Genomic DNA, 19,567 nt, shown 5'->3' with positions numbered 1-19,567 from the left:
AAAAGTCTGAAAATGATCTGGGAATATTTGCTATCTGCCTCTATCACGTGCTGTGTGAACAGATGAATCACAGGCTGTGTGTGAACCAGTGAACGCTCTTCTCTCTCCATATTCAGAGAAAATCTTGAGTGTGTGTTCTGAGAAAGGACTGGCGTGTTTTCCTCTCTCTTTAATCCAGCTGAATATTCAAGGGCTTCTCATGAGAATCAGCTGAAGGTTAAGAAAACAGGAAAACCAAAAACACTGAGCCAGGCGAAGCTCAGCTCTTATGTAAGAGCAACGGGGGAAAATAAACATGCTTTCTCCAAAAATCTTGCCAGAGTCGAGTGTGTGTGTGTCTCTGTGTGTGTGTATGTGTATGTGTGTGTGTGTGTGGAGAACTGAGACCACCAACTAATAGTTCCTATAGGAAACTAAAGCTACAAACAGCTTCATTACATATTCATTATATGCTAAATAAACCTGAAATTTAGAGAACTATTAAACCTCATCAAAAAATGAGAGATGTTTGGTGTTCCCATTAACAGCTCAAAATATCTTACAGATTATTTATTACATCATGTTGAAAATGCTTATTTTGGGGTACAAGTAAAAAAAAAAAAAAAAGCTGTGTGTGTCTTTTTAAATGCAAATGAGCTTATATTCCCCACCCCCTTTCAGAACAGGGCGGAGTTTTGACATCTTTGTTCTGATGTTCACATTGCACAGATGAACACAAGACTTCACAATCTAGCCCATGTGAAACTCCACCCACTTATAAATAAATTCCCTTCTGACCATATATGGTAATTAATGAACAGTCCAGTAAATAGATTACATTATGCAAGAAGCTGTTTTCATGCGTGTCTTTTTAAATGCAAATGAGCTCCATAACTGGGTGGAGTTTTGACATCTCTGCTTTACAGAATTAGATATGAGGAAATAACCATGACTGAGGATTTACATTTATTTTGTTACTTCTCAGTTTTTCTTAGCAGCAATGGGTGTGGCTCTTAAACAGTAATGGGCGGAGCCTATAAATTGTGTCCACAATTGACCATTTTGAGTCCTCCCCGGGGAGGGTTCTAGGCTAATTCATTCATTCATTTTCTTTCGGCTTACTCCCTTTATAAATAAGAGGTTTCCACAGGGGAATGAGCCGCCAACTTATCCAACATATGTTTTACACTGCGGATTCCCTTCCAACTGCAACCCAGTACTGGGAAACACCCACACACTCACATTCACAAACACACACTAAGGCTAATTTAGTTTATTCAGTTCTGTCCAGGATAATACATTATATAATGCGTCCATTAACAGTTATGGGCGGGGCTTTGAGAACTGTGATGTCATAACATACAGATTCTGCAGACGACCTGTTTTGAGACACTGATTATGATTTATAGAGATTAAAATGATAAAAGTGCATAGATTTTTATTATTATAGTGTGGATCTGTACACACTGCCAACACATGTTTATGTCCAAACAATATAGAAATGTTAATTTAGTATAATAGGAGCCCTTAAATTATTCACTTACAACTAATTAGCAGAATTTTTCATTTAGCTTAGTTAATAAAGTGTTGTGAAACAACAAATAAAAGGAGGAAAATTGGAAAAAAGGTTTATATATATATGATCTGAAAGCTGAATAAATAAGTTTTTGTTGATGTTTGTTTTTTTATGATAGTTGTATATTGGCTAAATACTGATAAAATCGCCTTTAAAATGGATTAAAATAGCATATCACAATCCAAAAACTAGACATTGCTAGGTGGAAATTCACAAAATGTCTTTCTAGTTCTGGATAATATTCAAATAATTGTTGATTAATTAATAATCTATAATTTTGACAATGTATTAATGGCTATTCCCTGTGCAACTAAACACTTTAATGTGCAAAAAATCAAAGTTCTGTCACTTTAATGCCTAAATAAATCTTTTCAACATTTAAATGAAACTCCTTTCTCTTCCTCTGCTGTACGAGAATGTCTTCCAGCTCAAGATGGACGTGGATTTTCCCACAAGCGCGGCTCCTCGGAGTGTTTTCTCTCTGAGGTTTGGCTGAACGTTGAGTGTTTTCTGCTGACGGAGATCAACTGTGTGTGAACTCTACATGTGGGTGTTTGAGCGGGAAACTGGAGGATGTTTGGTGGATGAGAGCAGCATGCAGAACACATCAGCCAATCAGCATGCGGCTCTTCAGAACTCGTTATCATCATGCGGGATGGGTGTTAGTTCGTTATGGGTGTGTGTGTGGGTGTTTGGTACCTTGACGCCCTCATTATAGCTGTCGGCCGGGCTCAGGTTAGTCAGGTGAGCTGGAGCTCCGGGACGAGGAGGTTTCTTTGGAGGAGCCACAAGATCTGCAGGACATGAAGAAGATCAGTGTTATAACTTATACTATACTTTATAACTTATATCAATATCAATATCTTATATCAAATGTTATTATTAATATTATGTATTTTCTGTGTGTACATTTGAACATTGCATTTTTTAAAGCCTGGGAAATGTCTAAAGTGAAACAAATGTTACTTATATATATATATATATATTGTATAATGATGGTTTGTCCTGTAGGTTATCGAAAAAAAAAACTAGCTGAAAGGGGCTAATCATTTTGTCCCAAAAATGGTTTAAAAAAAAATTAAAAAGTGCTTTTATTCTAGCCAAAATAAAACTAATAAGACTTTTTCCAGAAGAAAAAATATTATCAGACATACTGTGAAAATTTAATTGCTCTGTTAAACATCATTTGGGAAATATTTAGAAAAGAAAATAAAAATCAAAAGGGGGCGAATAATTCTGACTTCAATTGTGTGTGTGTGTGTGTGTGTGTGTGTGTGTGTATATATATTATTTCTAAGTTTTTTATAAGCACAAAACAGAACAAAAATATTTATACAATCTAGAATATTTTTCATACAAATGATAACAAAAATACAGAAAAAATGTAAATAAGTAAATTAATAAAAAAAACATAAAATATTAATAATAATTAAAAACACAGAACAACCACTAGTGCATCCAAACATGCATCATATTGAGTAAATAATATACACCAAGTTTTACTCGATCAAACTCAAAACATTGAAAATGAAGTTGAAATTAATTATAATTGTGTTTTAGTAAGAATTATTTATTATAGAATTATTATTACATTTGAAAGCATTTAAAGAATGTTTGGTGCATTTTTTCAAGCAAAAGCAGAATGATTCTTTAGCACAGTAATAAGTTACTGAACACAAATTAAATATTGAAGCATATTGCTCCCTGTATTCTGTAAGCAACGCATTTATATTAAAACATTTACATTTAAAACAAAACCAATATGGACATTTAAAAAACAGCTACATTTTTATCTGTATTTATACATCAGATATTTAAAGTGCCCTATGAGGGAAATCTGAATATTCCGAGGCATATTAGAATAATAAAAGATCAGTATATGGAAATTACTGTTTCCTCATTTACATGTAAAAAAAATCCCGGTGGACAACGGGCCAATCAGAAGACAAAACAAACTGTGAAGAGACTCACGAGCCATGCCCTCCACATTTGCATGTAATCATTAATATTCACGACACAAGCCATATATGGTCAATTATGGACCTTCTGATTCCAATGCAGCATATGGCACCTTTAAAGTGTGGATATTGAAAAAAGAATTACTATTTAAGATTTTAAATACTGCAACATCACAAAACATATCACATGAATTATTAATGTTATAAATAAAAAGTTGACAAACTATATTACAAGATGCACACCTTTCTAGTAATAACAGTCTTGAATCAGTCATAATTACAGGTTCAGATGAACAAAACAAAGTACTTTATTTAATTTAATAGTGTATTTGTTATATTATTGGATCGTTTATTAGGTTAATAACAGTAAAAACTATTAAAGATTTCATTAATATCCATGAGTTTTCTAAAAATCACCATTTTCAGGGTTTTATTTCCAAGTAATTAATTAATTAAGTGTTAAAGGTTGTGGTTTTGACAGTAATTTCTGTCTTATTTATAAATTATTAATAATTCTGTCTTATGTTGTATTATAAAACCTGCTGTAAATGATTGCAAAAAATCAATAAATAAATAAAAACTGTCACATCAGTCCACAAGCTAATTATTATAAGTTTTACTAATTTTCCCACATGAGCTGTATATTTCTAGTGTTATAAATCTGAGATTGCTCATACCGGTTTTGCCCACGGGCTGGTAAACGTGCTGCTTTCCCATCTGAAAGAAAACACAATCACAAACAACAAGTGTTAAATGAGCTCCCGCTGGCTTTCATGCAGACCGACTTCCTGCTGCCCACCAGGGCCCTGTGGAATTGTGGGTAGTTTGTGGGAGAGCCAGGCATATTTCAAGCACAAATCCAAAAAAGATTCACCCATTGAGTCTAGTGTGTGTGTGTGTGTGTGTGCGTGTGTGTGTGTGTAATTACAGCTGTAGATCAGACTGTCTGTAGTGATGAAGCTTGTTTTTCACTCATTAGATCAGTCAGAGATCAGGATGGCACTTCTGACTCACAAAACACCCAGAACGCCCCTGTAATTTACCCTCGCTCCGCTATGTCTACTCTCAGACTCTCAGGCTACATTGACACCAGCTTAATTCAATTCATCTTTATTTCTATAGCGCTTATACAATGGAGATTGTGTCAAAGCAGCTTAAAATAGAAGATTAAATGGCTTTAACCAGTATGTACTTGCGTCAAAAAACGAATACAATGTACTTACTGTATTCATAATGTACTGCAGAACACTGGTGGTGCTCTTAAGGTAGTAAATGGGAAGGTTTGGGCGGTCTGGGCAGGATTAGGTTGCAAGGGATGGCCAACAGTGTAATTAAAGATGTAGTAATAGAAATGAATTACAAATGCAATTACATGAATGTATTTAATGAATCATAAATACAAATGTACCACCATATACACAGTGTAAGCGAATACAATATAAATTGGGACCAAACTTTAGGTAAAGAGTTGTAAATGTGCTCTTCTGAGTGTTGAAGGTTGTGGTTTTGCCTGTGAGACTGACAGGAAGTGAGAAACAGCTCATGTGAATTTCCCTGAGTGCAGAAATAAACACACAGACACATGCAGGGCATGCTGGGAACTCACCGGGGTCTGCAGAGCGGCGTCCTCACGGTCGATGCTGCTGCGAGAGTTCCTGGACTCCGGCTTCTGGACAAACACAAGCCAGAGCTCACATAAATAGAGCGGCATTTAGGAAAACACTCAGCCATAGATATATGAGAGAAACCTTCAGCTGATTACATCATCATCATCATCATCATTCCTCAAGCATAAACAATCTCTCATCACACAAATGATGAATTTCCAGTACGTTTCTACTCAAATGTGTGATTGATTACTCGATTAAAACGATAATACCAATAAATAATAATAATAAGATAATAATAATTATAATAATAAAATAATAATAATAATAATAATCATAATTATTATTATAAACAACAACAACAATAATAATATTATAATAACAATAAACAACAAAAACAACAATAATAATATTAAACTATGATAAAATAATAATAAAATAATAATAATAATAATAATAAACAACAACAACAATAAAAATAATAATAGTAAATAATAATAATAATAATAAACAATAATAATAACAACACTAAAATAATAATAATAATAATGAAAGAATAATAAAAATACTAAAAACAACAACAATAATAATAAACAATAATAATATTAAAATAATAATAATAAAATAAAAATAATAATCACAACAACAATAATAAACAATAATAATAATAAAATAATAATAATAATACATAATAATAATATTAATGAAATAAAAAATAATAACAACAACAATAATAATAAACAATAATAATATTAAAATAACAATAATAACAATAATAATGAAATAAAAAAATAATAACTACAACAACAACAATAATTAACAATAATGATATTAAAATAATAATAATAATAATAATAATAAATAACAATAATAAAAAATAAACAAAAATATAATAATTAACAATAAAAATAAAATGTTAACTTTTTTTCAAAGTATTCTTTTTTCAATTGTGCATAGAAATTAATCTAATGAGTCAATTGTCACTAAACACAAGTTAATATTAAACTCTATTAATATAATTATTATTATAAATATAATGTAAGCAGCATTTGTTTCTCTTTAGAAAATTTTCAGGCTTTAAAAAGAGCAAAGTTAAAAAAGTTGCACACAGAAAATACATACTAATCACAAAAACAACAATTACACATCACATACAATACATACATATAATTACACATACACCATTTTATTAATTACTTTAATGTTCATGTTTAATGTTTTTCATGCTATATTATTATTATGCTTGCTGTAATGCTCTATTATTTTGCACAACATTTCTGAAACTCTAAAAATTAAATCGTCAATGTTTTCAACAGGTTTTTAATTGAATATCGTTTAATTTGTTTGTTTGTTTTTCATTTTAAAAATGTCCATAACTTTTAAACACCTCATTTATATACATACATATTTATGGAAAATAATAACAATAAATAAAAAGTAAATTTCTGTATTGACAGAAGAAAAAAAATTCGACAAATTTTTCCATAAAACAATAAAATTAAATCCACTTCTGTATTGACAGATCTCTCATGACCACAAAAAGCAGCAACAAAAACACAGAGAAAGTGAACATCTCAGCAGTTACTGCTCCAGAAGGCATCAAAAACAGCTCAACAACAGAGAACTACATGAAGAACATCTCGAAACAAACCCATCGCTCTCTAAATAAGCTCAGTTACCGTCTTTCCAAAGCAGAACTTGAAGAGATGCATCCTGCATTTAGAGCGCCCCAGGATAGAGCGCTTGGTGTGTGTGTCCATGAGTGTGTGTGAGTGTGTGTGCTCTTTCCGTCTGCTGCTGTCAGACTGATAAACTCGCTTTTCTTCCCTCTGACTCCTTCACATGACTCTCTCTCTCTCTCACACACACACACTCATTCACTTTCTCCCTCTTGCTTTCTCTCTCTCTTTATCTCTCTCTTTCTCTCTCTCTCTCTCTCAGAAATGAGAGGTGGAGTTTCAGTCTGTCCTAATTTGCCTTTTAGAGCTTAAATAATGGCAAAAATCAGAGCCAAGTTTGCTTTTTATCATCTGACATACAACTTAATGGATTTTAAAGGGGAATTATTGTGCAAAAATCACATTAATAAGGTGTTTAAACAGTTTTTAATAGTACAAATGTATTCATTTATTTTTAGGCAAGGCACGTTTACTTTTATAGTCACGTTTATTTCCTAGTAATTCAAAGTGTTTATAATCAGACTTGATAAAGCCGTCTGCAGACACACTTTGATTGACATTCTCCCTTTGTACGTGTCATCAGAGGGGGAAAGCCCCGCCTACTGGTGACCATCTCTCCCTCATTAGCATAAACAGCCCTGAGTGAGAAGCAGCTGTTAGAAATGTGCAGAAAACATTTGGGGGAAAACTGTAAAAGAATTAGAAGTGACCATGAGGGTTAATAACTCTGACTTCAACTGTACAACGAGAAACAAAACTATTAAAAATTCAATAAATACATACACAAACAAAAGAAGTATAATATGATTAATAAAAGATGATGAAAAATAACATACACACCTGTTGATTCATTCAGAGGGTTTGTAATAATGTTTCTGATTAGTTTGATCTCCCTCTCTCCCTCAAAATAATGTATTTTGTAAAGTATAATGTGCTAAAAACGATGCAAAAATTCTAAATTCTTACTGCCTTCCTCAACCCATGTGTACACACACTAACACACACACACACACACACACACACACACGCACACACACACACACACACACACACACACAAAGCTGCTGGTCTCAATCACACAGTGCTTTTAAAGACAGTAATGTTCAGTATGTAAATGTGTGTGTGTGTGTGTGCGTGTGTGTGCGTGTGTGTGTGCGTGTGCGTGTGTGTGTGTGTGTGTTTGTGTGTGTCTATGGAAAAGCCAGATCAACCTCTTCATCTTCCAGAAACACAGCTGTGTGGAATTCTGCATCCCACAATGCACTGCGCTCCACTTTCCATTCAGTGATGCTTTTTAATTTGCTTTTCACATCTCCATTTACAGCATCTTACTTTAGTACATTAATAAATATGACCACTGACCAGTCACAAAGGCAATTATTGGTATTATATATAATCTACAAGCTAAAGTGTTCCCAAAAAAGAAGATTTGCAATGCAAGTTTACTTTTATAGACACGTTTACTTCCTAGTAATTCAAAGTGTTTATAATCAGACTTGATAAAGCCGTCTGCAGAAACACTTTGATTGACATTCTCCCTTTGTACGTGTCATCAGAGGGGGAAAGCCCCACCCACTAGTGACCATCTCTCCCTCATTAGCATAAACAGCCCTAAGGGATGGTTCATTCCGCTGTGGCGACCCCTGATCAATATGGAACTAAGCCAAAAAGAAAATAAATGAATGAAAACAGACAAAAATGGATCAGTTGAATAAAAAACCTTTATTTAGTATATTTTGGTGTTTATTTTGTTTGTTTTTCTTTCAATTAGACTGAAAAACAACATGAAGAGCCCCAAATCTCCATATTGCACTGAAAAGCTGTGATTTTGCCTGCAGTGTGTGTTATTTTCTCAGTGTGTGGATTTTCCCTGTGTCCTGAGCTCTCTCAGAGTGTTTAATTGACTCTAAGTAGATCTGACACGCAGACGCTCGTCCCGCAGGCTGAAGCTGCAGATTTGGAGGAGTGTTTAGCTGTAATATTTCTCTCTGTCAGCTGAAACACTGGCAGACTCTTCATTTGGCACTCAGGGTTTGTGGGAATGGTGTGTGCTTCTGAGACGTGCAAAGCTCTGCTCTGGTGTTTGATTGAGGAAAAGAGGAAATGCTTTTCTCTGAAGGAAAGAAGCAGCAGAGTGTCTCGAACGAGCTTTTCAGACTGCACAACACACACTCTCCAAACTCTCCATACTCTCATATTATAATAAATACAGTACATCATACTCATTCATTCATTTTCATTCAGCTTAGTCCCTTTATTTATTTTGTAAAGTGTCCTTGGGCTCTGGAAAGTCGCTATATGAATAAAATTATTATTATTATTATTATTATCAGAGGTCGCCACAGTGGAATGAAGCGCCAACTATTCCAGCATATGTTTTAAGCAGCGGATGCCTTTCCAGACACAACCCAGTTCTTGGAAACACCCATACACACTCATTCACACACACACTCGTTGACTACAGCCAATTTAGTTCATCAATTCCCCTATAGTGCATGTGTTTGGACTGTGGGGGAAACCGGAGCTCCCAGAGGAAACCCACGCCAACACGGAGAGAACATGCAAACTCCACACAGAAATGCCAACTGACCCTGCAAGGACTCGAACCAGCGACCTTCTTACTGTGGGGCCACAGTGTTAACCACTGAGCCAATCTGTGCAGGTTTAACTGTGATCACCAATATGGTTTGGTTTCATATAATGTAAAAGACCACTATAAATGTATCAGATTATTGCTTTGTATTATCATGCACTGTAGGTCATTATATTTAAAATATTTTTTAAAAGTTTATTTTTTATTTTATAAAAAAATCTTTTAAATTATTATTATTATTATTATTTTAATCTTTTTATTTATTTATTATTATTATCAAAAATATTTTCCATTTTGCTATATTTTTATCTATTTTTGTTGTAATTGTATTTGAATTTTATTTGTTTGCTAATTAATTTCGACGTTAATGTTTAAAAATGGGGGGTGGGGGGGTGGGGAGGATTACAATCTTGATTGTACAAAATGTTTTGTTAAAGCTTGAGAAAATAATCACAAATAAATGTTTAAATTTTTTTAAAAGAACAACTTTAATAATTAAAATAATAATAATAATAATAACAATCATAAAAGTAAATAAATAAATAAAAGAAAAATAAAATGACAAAAACTAATTGCTGCACTAATGTAGGCACTAGGATGACCAGATTTTTGACTTTTTTTTTCTCCAGATAGCTAATAATATTTAGAAAAAACATGAAAAACTATGATATTTTGATATGTGCAGATTATAATTATTTTGCTCACCAGATTTCAGTTTACAGTAATATGAGTGTGTATAGCTTGATATGCTACAAAACTGATTATATCCTGATTTTAAACTAATTAAATACTAAATTTTAATCTACAAAAAGTTTTCTACCTGTTATTATTTAGTATTTTCATAATTTTATAGTAATTAAGAGAGATAGCCAGAATCCTCTCTGAAAAAAAACGTAGACTCTAATATCTTAAAAAAACTAAAATCTTTGAACCAGACTCCATCCAACGTTAAGAGCAAATGCATATGTGCTAGAAATTTATGCAAATTAATGCATATATTAAAAAATGCCTCATTTGCATATTTAACATTACCTTTTATAATGAAACTAAAAAAAGAGTAAAGGCTAGTTTCTAAATGTCACGAATCAACTGGTGCAGTAAGAGTGTTTTAGTGAAGAGCAGGTGCTCACAGATTTATAGCTCTGTTTTGAAGAGTGTATTAGAGATCATCATCATCACTTCTCCAGTTCCATCTCTTCTTCTATCTATCTTCAATAACAACAACAACTGAAGCCAAACACAATGAAACACTGATCAACAGGCCAAAGATCCCACATCAGCCGCTACACCAAACACTCACTTCTCATTTCTACACTCCAAAAACATCCATCAAGAGCATTTGGGGAAATCTCCTGGATTATATTAATATAGTGGGAGTATTATCCAGTATTATGCAATATAGTGGCACTGGAGGAATATTGATGATTATAATGACATAAGCCAATTAACTTTATTTTATTTATATAATCGGATGCTCTTTCAGCTGCAACCCATCCCTGGGAAACACCCATACACACTCTTTCACACACACACATACACTAAGCCCAATTTAGTTCATCAATTCCCCTATAGCGCATGTGTTTGGACTGTGGGGGAAACCCATGTCAACACGGGGAGAACATATAAACTCCACACAGAAATGCCAAGTGGCCCAGCCGGGACTCGAACCAGCAACCTTCTTGTTTTGAGGCCACAGTTCTAACCACTAAGCCACCGTGCCACCCCAAACAATTGTGTTTAAATGCTGTGCAATTTCATTTCCAGTGGTGTGATTCAAAGCCACATCAGCAAGTCCACTTCGGAATGGCTGAAGAAAAATGAAATGAAGACTTTGGAGTGGCCTAGTCAAAGCCCTGACCTGAATCTAATTGAGATGCTGTGGCATGCCATTAAAAATGCAGATCATGCTCGAAAACCCTTCTAATGCATCTAAATCACAACAATTGTGCAAAGATGAGTGGGTCAAAATTCCTCCTCAGCACTGCAATACACTTATTGCAAGTTATCGAAAGCACTTGATTGACTAGTGACCTTCTTGCCGTGAGGTGATCGTGCTACACACTGCACCACCGCGACGCCCCAAGGCTTGATTTTTTCACTATAAATTAAAATATTATTAGTAATACATTTTTAATAGTAATAATAATAAACATTTTAGTATTTGAGAATAAATAATATGCATCAAGTATAACTTTTTAGAACTTTTTAAATGTTAAAATGTAAATATTTAAGTTTATTGTTTTATTTAAAAAAATCCACTATACCAGGCTTAAAATAATAATAATAATTTTTTTATTAAACTTATTTAAATTTTATTATTTATTATTGACGGAAAATAAAATGTACATACGACAGTAAATATTACAGTTTCCTTCTATATATATATATATATATATACATACATACATACATACACACACATACATACATACATATATATAAATATATATATATATATATATATATATATATATATATATATATATATATATATATATATATATATATATATATATATATATAATATTGAATATATTTAGATTTGTTTGTTTGGTGTTGTGCGAGTACCAGGAAGCTCTCCTCCTGTTCCAGCCAGCGCTGGTCCTCCTCCATCTGCTGCTGCTGTTTGATGAGCGTCTCCTCCATCAGGTGTGTGTTCATGGGCTGAGTGCGGCCCACAGCGGCTCCATCCTGACACACACACACAGTACACACTTAAAATACTGACCCCTTTAAGGGTTGCGATAAATTGCTGCAGCTTTTATAAATGTTTCAACCAATTTAACTTAATTAAATAAGCTCTAATATCAACAGGGAGAAAAAGACAGATTTATTACAATGACTTTTTTATTAAATGATAAAACAAATATTTTTTAGATATTAACTAATTTATTCAATAAGACAATAATGACTTAATCGGATTATGACCCCATTTGAGCAGTAACTAAGAAGTTGAAAATGTCATGGGTCAGATTAACAAGTGAACATGATCCTGTTTGACTTGAGATTAAGCTAAAACCATTTCTCCAAGCATCTGGCACTGTTATGAACACCACAACAAATACAGTGTAGAAATACTCTATGAGATTAAATAATACATTCATTTTGACAGTATTTTGAAGTGCCCATGATATCAATATTGTGCATGTTCATTATCATGATACACTGAATTATTCTACTCCTGACACACACACACACACACACACACACAAGACCATCACTTCTCCACTTCTCCTCCACTCACCTCCGCGTTTGCAGGCCAGGTGGGAGGCTCCTGTCGGTGGTTCCAGCTCTCAAGCGGGTCGAGGATGGACGTCTGCGCTGGGAATCCTGGACTGGACACATGAGCTGCAGGATATCCGGAGCCCTTGACAAAGGAGGAGAAGACGGAACATTTTAATAAAATAAATAAATAAATTAAATTAAATTAAATAAAAATTACTAAAATTATAAATAAATAAATAGATAAAAAAACAAAAAATATTGATTAAATAAAATAAAGATTAAAAAAAAAAATAAATAGGAAAAAAATTAATTAAATAAAAAAAAATGTAAATAATAAAAAAATTAAATAAAATAAATTAAAAAAAATGTAAAAAATAATAGATAAATAAAATAATAAAAAATAAAATAAAATAAAAAATAAATAAGTAAGAATGTAAAATAAATAAATAAATAAATAATAATAATAAATAAAATAAAAATAAATCCATAAAAAATAAAATAAAAATAAATAAAATAAATAAACAAATAAAACAAAATAAAATTACTAAAAAATAAATAAGTAAAAAATTTAAAAATAATAAATAAATAAATAAAATTAAATAAATAAAAATAAAAATAAATAAAATAAAAATAAATAAATAAAATAAAATAAATAAAATAAACAAAATAAATACAATAAAATAAAAAACTAATAAAAATAATAATAAAAAATAAAAATAAAATAAAATAAGTAGGACTTAAATTAGACTTAAATTAATTTCAGGTCATTTTCCAGCTGATTTTTCTTTTATATCTTTAATCTTTTTAAAATGGATTGAGCAAACGCTAGCTGTTAGCTTTTCGTCTCTCAGGTGTCTGAAAGTGTGTTTTTGAACTCATCTTAACTGTCCTAAATGTTGATTGAATGGTGTGTGAGACGCAGATCGGCTTCAGGCCTGACTGTGGAAACACAGTTACTGATAAACAGCAGCAGAAATCTTCAATTCTCCTTCTGAAAACTGCAGCATGTGTTTGTTCTCTGTTTAAATTCCTCTTGTGCTTATTAATGCTGCACTGCAGAGCTGAAATGTGTTGTGAAATGTCATCTTTAAGACCCCCGGAGCGTCTCGGAGCTGCTCACACACACACACACACACACACACACACACACACACACACACACACACACACACACACACACACACACACACACACACACACACACACACTAATGATGCAGAAAGCAGCAGCTCATCCAGCACTACAGCCTTATATGGTATACAAGCAGAGAAGTGTGTGTGTGTGTGTGTGTGTGTGTGTGTGTGTATGAATGTGTGTGAATGTGTATGTGTGAGTACCTATATGGATAGATATGATTATCTGTGTGTGAGTCTATATGTGTATAAGTACCTGTGTGTGTACATATGTGTGTGTATATTTGTGAGTACTAGTGTGTGTGCATGTGTGTGTGTCTTTGCATATGTTTGTGAGCGTGTGTATATGTGCATGTGTGAAACAGTGTGTACTGCATGTATGTATATGTACGTGTGTATGTGAGTATATGTGTGCTTATGTGTCTGTGTATGTATATGAGAGAGTGTGTGTGTGTGTGTTTTTCAGCTGTTGGGAGTGTATCTGGAATCAACAATAGAGCAGGAGTGTTTGAGCACACACAGGAAATGCCTGCTGTCATGAAGGAGCTGTGAATCCTGAACTACACACACACACACACAGACACACACAGACACACACACACACACACACACACACACTCTCTCTCTTCTTAACGCTAGTGTGTTTGTGTAGACAGCAGTGGTGCGTGTCTGAAGTGTTTGTTGAATGTTTATTATGGGATGTTTTGGTTCGATGGAAAGTATTTGTATATATGTTGTGTGTTAAAAAAACTATAAAGAACAGCCCAGCAAATAGCATTCTTTTTTCACTTCTAAAATGTTTAAAATCATTAAATGATTAATAATAATGAAATAAATGTATAAACAACAAAAATAAATAAAAATAATAAAAACTACATGTTACACAACAATAATTACAATTAAAGATCTTATTTTATTTACGCTTTAAACAATAAAGCAAATCAGTGTAAAAATACTTTGCTACTGCAGGAATCGGCACTGTAAAATATTATTATACTTTTTATATTTATTATATTATTATATTTATTGTATTATTATTTTATTATTATTATTATTAAAATCACAGGACTTAAATTGATTTATTATTATGAAATATAATATTATACTTATTATACCTATTATATTATTATTATTATTATTATTATTAATCTGACACCAACAAAATTACACTACTTAATTTGATATATTATTATGAAGTATAATAATTATACTTATTATATTTATTATGTTATTATTATTATGATGCCAATAAAATCACAGGACTTAATTTGATATATTATTATGAAATATAATAATGATACTTATTATATTTATTATATTATGATGACACCAATAAAATTACAGTACTTAACTTGATATATTATTATGAAATATATTATTTATATTATTAGGAAATATAATAAATAAACTTATTATATTTATTATTTTATTATTAGTATTATTACTACACCAATAAAATCACAGGACTAAACTTGATATATTATTATGAAATATATTATTTATATTATTATATTATTAGGAAATATAATGATTAAACTTATTATATTTGTTATTATTATTATTACTACACCAATAAAATCACAGGACTTAACTTGATATATTATTATGAAATATATTATTTATATTATTAGGAAATATAATAATTAAACTTATTATATTTATTATTTTATTATTAGTATTATTACTACACCAATAAAATCACAGGACTTAACTTGATATATTATTATGAAATATCATAATTATACTTATTATATTTATTATATTATTATTATTACGATGCCAATAAAATTACAGAACTGAAATATATTCCTGTCTTAATATCTTTGCTTGTTGTATTTTGTATTTTCAAACAAAACACTTGAATTTCCGCAATTATTTTGGGTCAACATTTAAAAAAACATAAAAAATAAAAATAAATCACAGAAATCTGTTTAAATCCCAAAAATAACATCAATGAATTATGCTTTTATAAAAATCTTAAATATATAATATATAAAAATTCATTGCCCCTCATCATATAGGTGTGTGTGTGTGTGTGTGTGTGTGTGTGTGTGTGTGTGTGTGTGTGTGTGTGTGTGTGTGTGTGTGATGTTACCTGATAGTGATTATGTTGTCCAGCATGTTGAGGACTGGGGAAATAACCATCACTGGAGCGAGGACTCGGGTAACCAGGTCTGCTGGGCTGTGATGAAACATACAAACTACTGTGAACACATGTACACTTATTTCAGCAGATACTACACATGTGTGATATCTCTCCATGCTGTAGATGTTGTAGTGCTGTAAATGAGAGCGGCTCTCACTTTAGGAGGAGCTTCGTCTGAATTTCCGGCATCCCAGGACACGGTGACCTGCCTCCTCATCTCCATGCGGAAACGCTCCTCCTGCTGGAGCTTCTCCTCATCCAGGATCGTGCTGCACACAGATGAAAACACAGATGAAAACAGCGGTTCATCAGCGCTTAATAAAAAAAACATAACTGTGGCAATCATAAAGCTGAACAGAGACCTCTAGTGGCAGAAGCAGAGAACTACAGCTGCTCTACTGTGATCAGCACACACACACACACACACACACACACACACACACACACACACACACACACACACACACACACACACACACACACACACACACACACACACACACACACACACACACACACACACACACACACACAGGAGAGCCTGACCTGAGCTGTGTCTTGAGCTCTGTGAATCGGGGCCGTTTGCTGGGGTCGTACGCCCAGCATTTGGTCATGAGGCTGTAGAGTGTGGGTGGGCAGTTTTGTGGCATCGCCAGCCTCTCTCCGTTCTCGATCCGGCCAATCACGTCGTTATTCTTCACTCCCTGAAAAGGCTTGATGCCGAACATGAGGATCTCCCACATACACACACCTGACAGGAGAAACACACACACGCACACGTCTCACATCACATATAAACTTACTGTATGATAGTTATATATGCAAATAAAAGATTTATGTGATTAATAATAAATGATACACTTATTGAATAATTAATCAATGATTTAATAAATTACATTAAAATACATTATTAATGTATTTAACAATAACTTCTATTAGAGTCAAATCTGTCCAAATAATTATTTTTAAAATAAAATAAAATAAAATTGACTGATACAACACACTGTGAAATATTAAATACTTTAAATATAGTATAACGTTTCCATTACTTCCATCTCCAATAACAGAAATGTTCTAAGGCACAGGTGTCAAACTCAGTTCCTGGAGGGCCACAGCTCTGCACAGTTTAGTTCCAACCCTAATTAAACACACCTGATCAAACTAATTGAGTCCTTCAGGCTTGTTTGAAACCTACAGGTAAGTGTGTTGGAGCAGGGTTGGAACTAAACTGTGCAGGGCTTCGGCCCTCCAGGAATTGAGTTTGACACCCCTGATCTAAGATGAAACTTGAGATGAGAAGTGTCCAGGATTTTAAACAAAAAACTAATATTTTGTATTTTATTCTTCAATTTTCCTAACATTCATAACAAATTATTATCAATAGTTTCAGCCACAACATTTATTACAAAAATATCATAAATGTGTGTGTGTGTGTGTGTGTTTGTGTGTGTGTGTGTGTGTGTGTGTGTGTGTGTGTGTGTGTGTGTGTGTGTGTGTACAGTTGAAGTCAGAATTATTAGCCCCCTTTGATTTTTATTCTCTTTTTGAAATATTTCCCAAATGATGTTAAACAGATTCAGGAAATTTTCACAGTATGTCTGATAATGTTTTTTCTTCTGGAGAAAGTCTTATTTGTTTTATTTCGGCTAGAATAAAAGCAGTTTTTAATTTTTTAAACACCATTTTAAGGTCAATATTATTAGCCCCTTTAAGCCATATTTTTTTCTAGATAGTCTCCAGAACAAACCATCGCTATACAATAACTTGACTAATTACCCTAACCTGCCTAGTTACCCTAATTACCCTAGTTAAGCCTTTAAATGTCACTTTAAGCTGTATAGAAGTGTCTTGAAGAATATCTAGTCTAATATTATTTACTGTTATCATGACAAAGATGAAATAAATCAGTTATTAGAGATGAGTTATTAAAACTAAAACAAAGGCACAAATGAAACCATGTTTTATGGCATGTGTTAAAGGTGTTTAAATATTTTTTTTTAAAACGAGTCGCTCAAAATAAAAGAAAACTTACCAAACATCCAGACGTCGCTGGCGGAGGTAAATCGGCGGAAGTTGATGGATTCAGGAGCCATCCATTTAATGGGCAGCTTCCCTTTAGAAGCTGGAAAACACATAAAGCTCATGACTGACACTTAAAGTTAATCCATTATGATCATAAACTTCACAAGCTATTATTGAGCTAATAGACATACAATCAGGCTAATTGGCTGATCGGGAGGACCGGGAGAATTCCCGGTGGGTCGGTCTGTTTTTTGGCCGTGAGGGCCGGTGTCCCTAGCTGCTTGCACTCTCAGCAGTCGCACTTTTTTCATTTATTTATTTATTTGACCATGGCCTCACTCTTTTTATTCATTATTTTTCCACAGCTCTGCTCTTTTTATTCATTTTCTCGCAGCTCCGTGAGCAAAATGCAGCCTGCAGATTAATGATGATGAAACTATCATACAAAGAAATCAAATATGCCCAGCAGAGGGCGCCATTTCCTCAGTCCAGACATGTTTCTGAAGGAGGCCAGCCTGTTTGCATTAACTATAACATATAATCATTTCTCAGCACATGTGATGTAAAGCTGTTAAATCATGTGCAAACTAAATTTAGCATCTTTCTTTGTCGCTATGCATGATGACAACTTTAATGGCTTGGGAAAGTAGAGTTGAGCTTGAATCACCTTTATAATAGGAACTGTCCTCCATGTATCTGGAAAGACCAAAGTCACCAAGTTTCACACAGTCTATGGAAGACACTAACACATTCCTGGCCGCAATGTCTCTGTGGAAAACACAAAAAATAGGAATAATTAAATAATAATTTTACATAAATGTGCAGGATAAAGTCTGTAATAATATTGATATAAATACAAAATATAAATGTCTCAGTATAATATTGCTAATATTAAATATTATTTGATGGCAAAGTTAGATGCATAAATGTTCAAGAAAAAAATAAATAATATAAAAAACTCCACTCTTCACTGCTTCATCATAATCATCAAAAAAAATGTATGTATATATATATATATATATATATATATATATATATATATATATATATATATATATATATATATATATATATATACATACATACATACATACATACATACATACAGTTAAAGTCAGAATTATTAGCCCTCTTAGATTTTTTTATTTTTATTTTTTTAATATTTCCCAAATGATGTTTAACAGAGCAATGAAATGTTTTACAGTATGTCTGATGATATTTTTTCTTCTGGAAAAAGTCTTATTTGTTTTATTTCGGCTAGAATAAAAGCAGTTTTTAATTTTTTTTAAAGCCATTTTAAGAAAAATTTGTTACCCCCTTTCAGATATATTGTTTCCTGATAGTCTCCAAAACAAACCGTCATAATACAATAACTGTATAGAAGTGTCTTGAAGAATATCTAGTCTAATATTATTTACTGTCATCATGGCAAAGATCAAATAAATCAGTTATTAGAGATGAGTTATTAAAACTATTATGATTAGAAATGTGTTGAAAAAAATCTGCTCTCTGTTAAACAGAGATTGGGGAAAAAAATAAACAGGGGGGCTAATAATTCTAACTTCAACAGTGTATATATATATATATATAGCTGTATATGGTTGTATATGGTTGTATATATATAGTCATACATATGCCAAAAATAAAAA

General features: G+C 32.4%; 2 protein-coding genes across 51 annotated transcripts in view; both read right to left on the bottom strand.

Annotated features, from left to right (window-relative positions):
- The window catches only part of dennd3a (DENN/MADD domain containing 3a), a 400,395-nt gene that overhangs the window by 254,383 nt on the left and 126,445 nt on the right, over nucleotides 1-19,567 (bottom strand). The window lies entirely within an intron of this gene.
- Nucleotides 1-19,567, bottom strand: part of ptk2aa (protein tyrosine kinase 2aa) — a 108,677-nt gene that overhangs the window by 10,346 nt on the left and 78,764 nt on the right. For 35 of the 50 annotated variants that reach the window (XR_015945154.1, XR_015945159.1, XR_015945157.1 and 32 more), the window contains 10 exon segments: nucleotides 18,586-18,686; nucleotides 17,929-18,018; nucleotides 16,443-16,647; nucleotides 16,054-16,165; nucleotides 15,846-15,932; nucleotides 12,637-12,759; nucleotides 11,961-12,083; nucleotides 5,120-5,182; nucleotides 4,191-4,230; nucleotides 2,255-2,349 (listed from right to left, as the gene is read on the bottom strand). Coding sequence is in view for 32 of the 50 variants with exons in the window: in XM_088651346.1 (XP_088507472.1) it covers nucleotides 2,255-2,349; nucleotides 4,191-4,230; nucleotides 5,120-5,182; nucleotides 11,961-12,083; nucleotides 12,637-12,759; nucleotides 15,846-15,932; nucleotides 16,054-16,165; nucleotides 16,443-16,647; nucleotides 17,929-18,018; nucleotides 18,586-18,686 (1,039 nt within the window). In the remaining 18 variants the exon portion in view is untranslated. 50 annotated transcript variants of the gene reach the window in all.

The sequence above is a fragment of the Danio rerio genome, chromosome 19, assembly GCF_052040795.2.
Source record: "Danio rerio strain M-AB ecotype USA chromosome 19, GRCz13ab, whole genome shotgun sequence".
Taxonomy (NCBI): Eukaryota; Metazoa; Chordata; class Actinopteri; order Cypriniformes; family Danionidae; genus Danio; species Danio rerio.
Note: the sequence above shows the minus strand (reverse complement) of the source record. Positions and strands in the feature narration are given on the sequence as shown.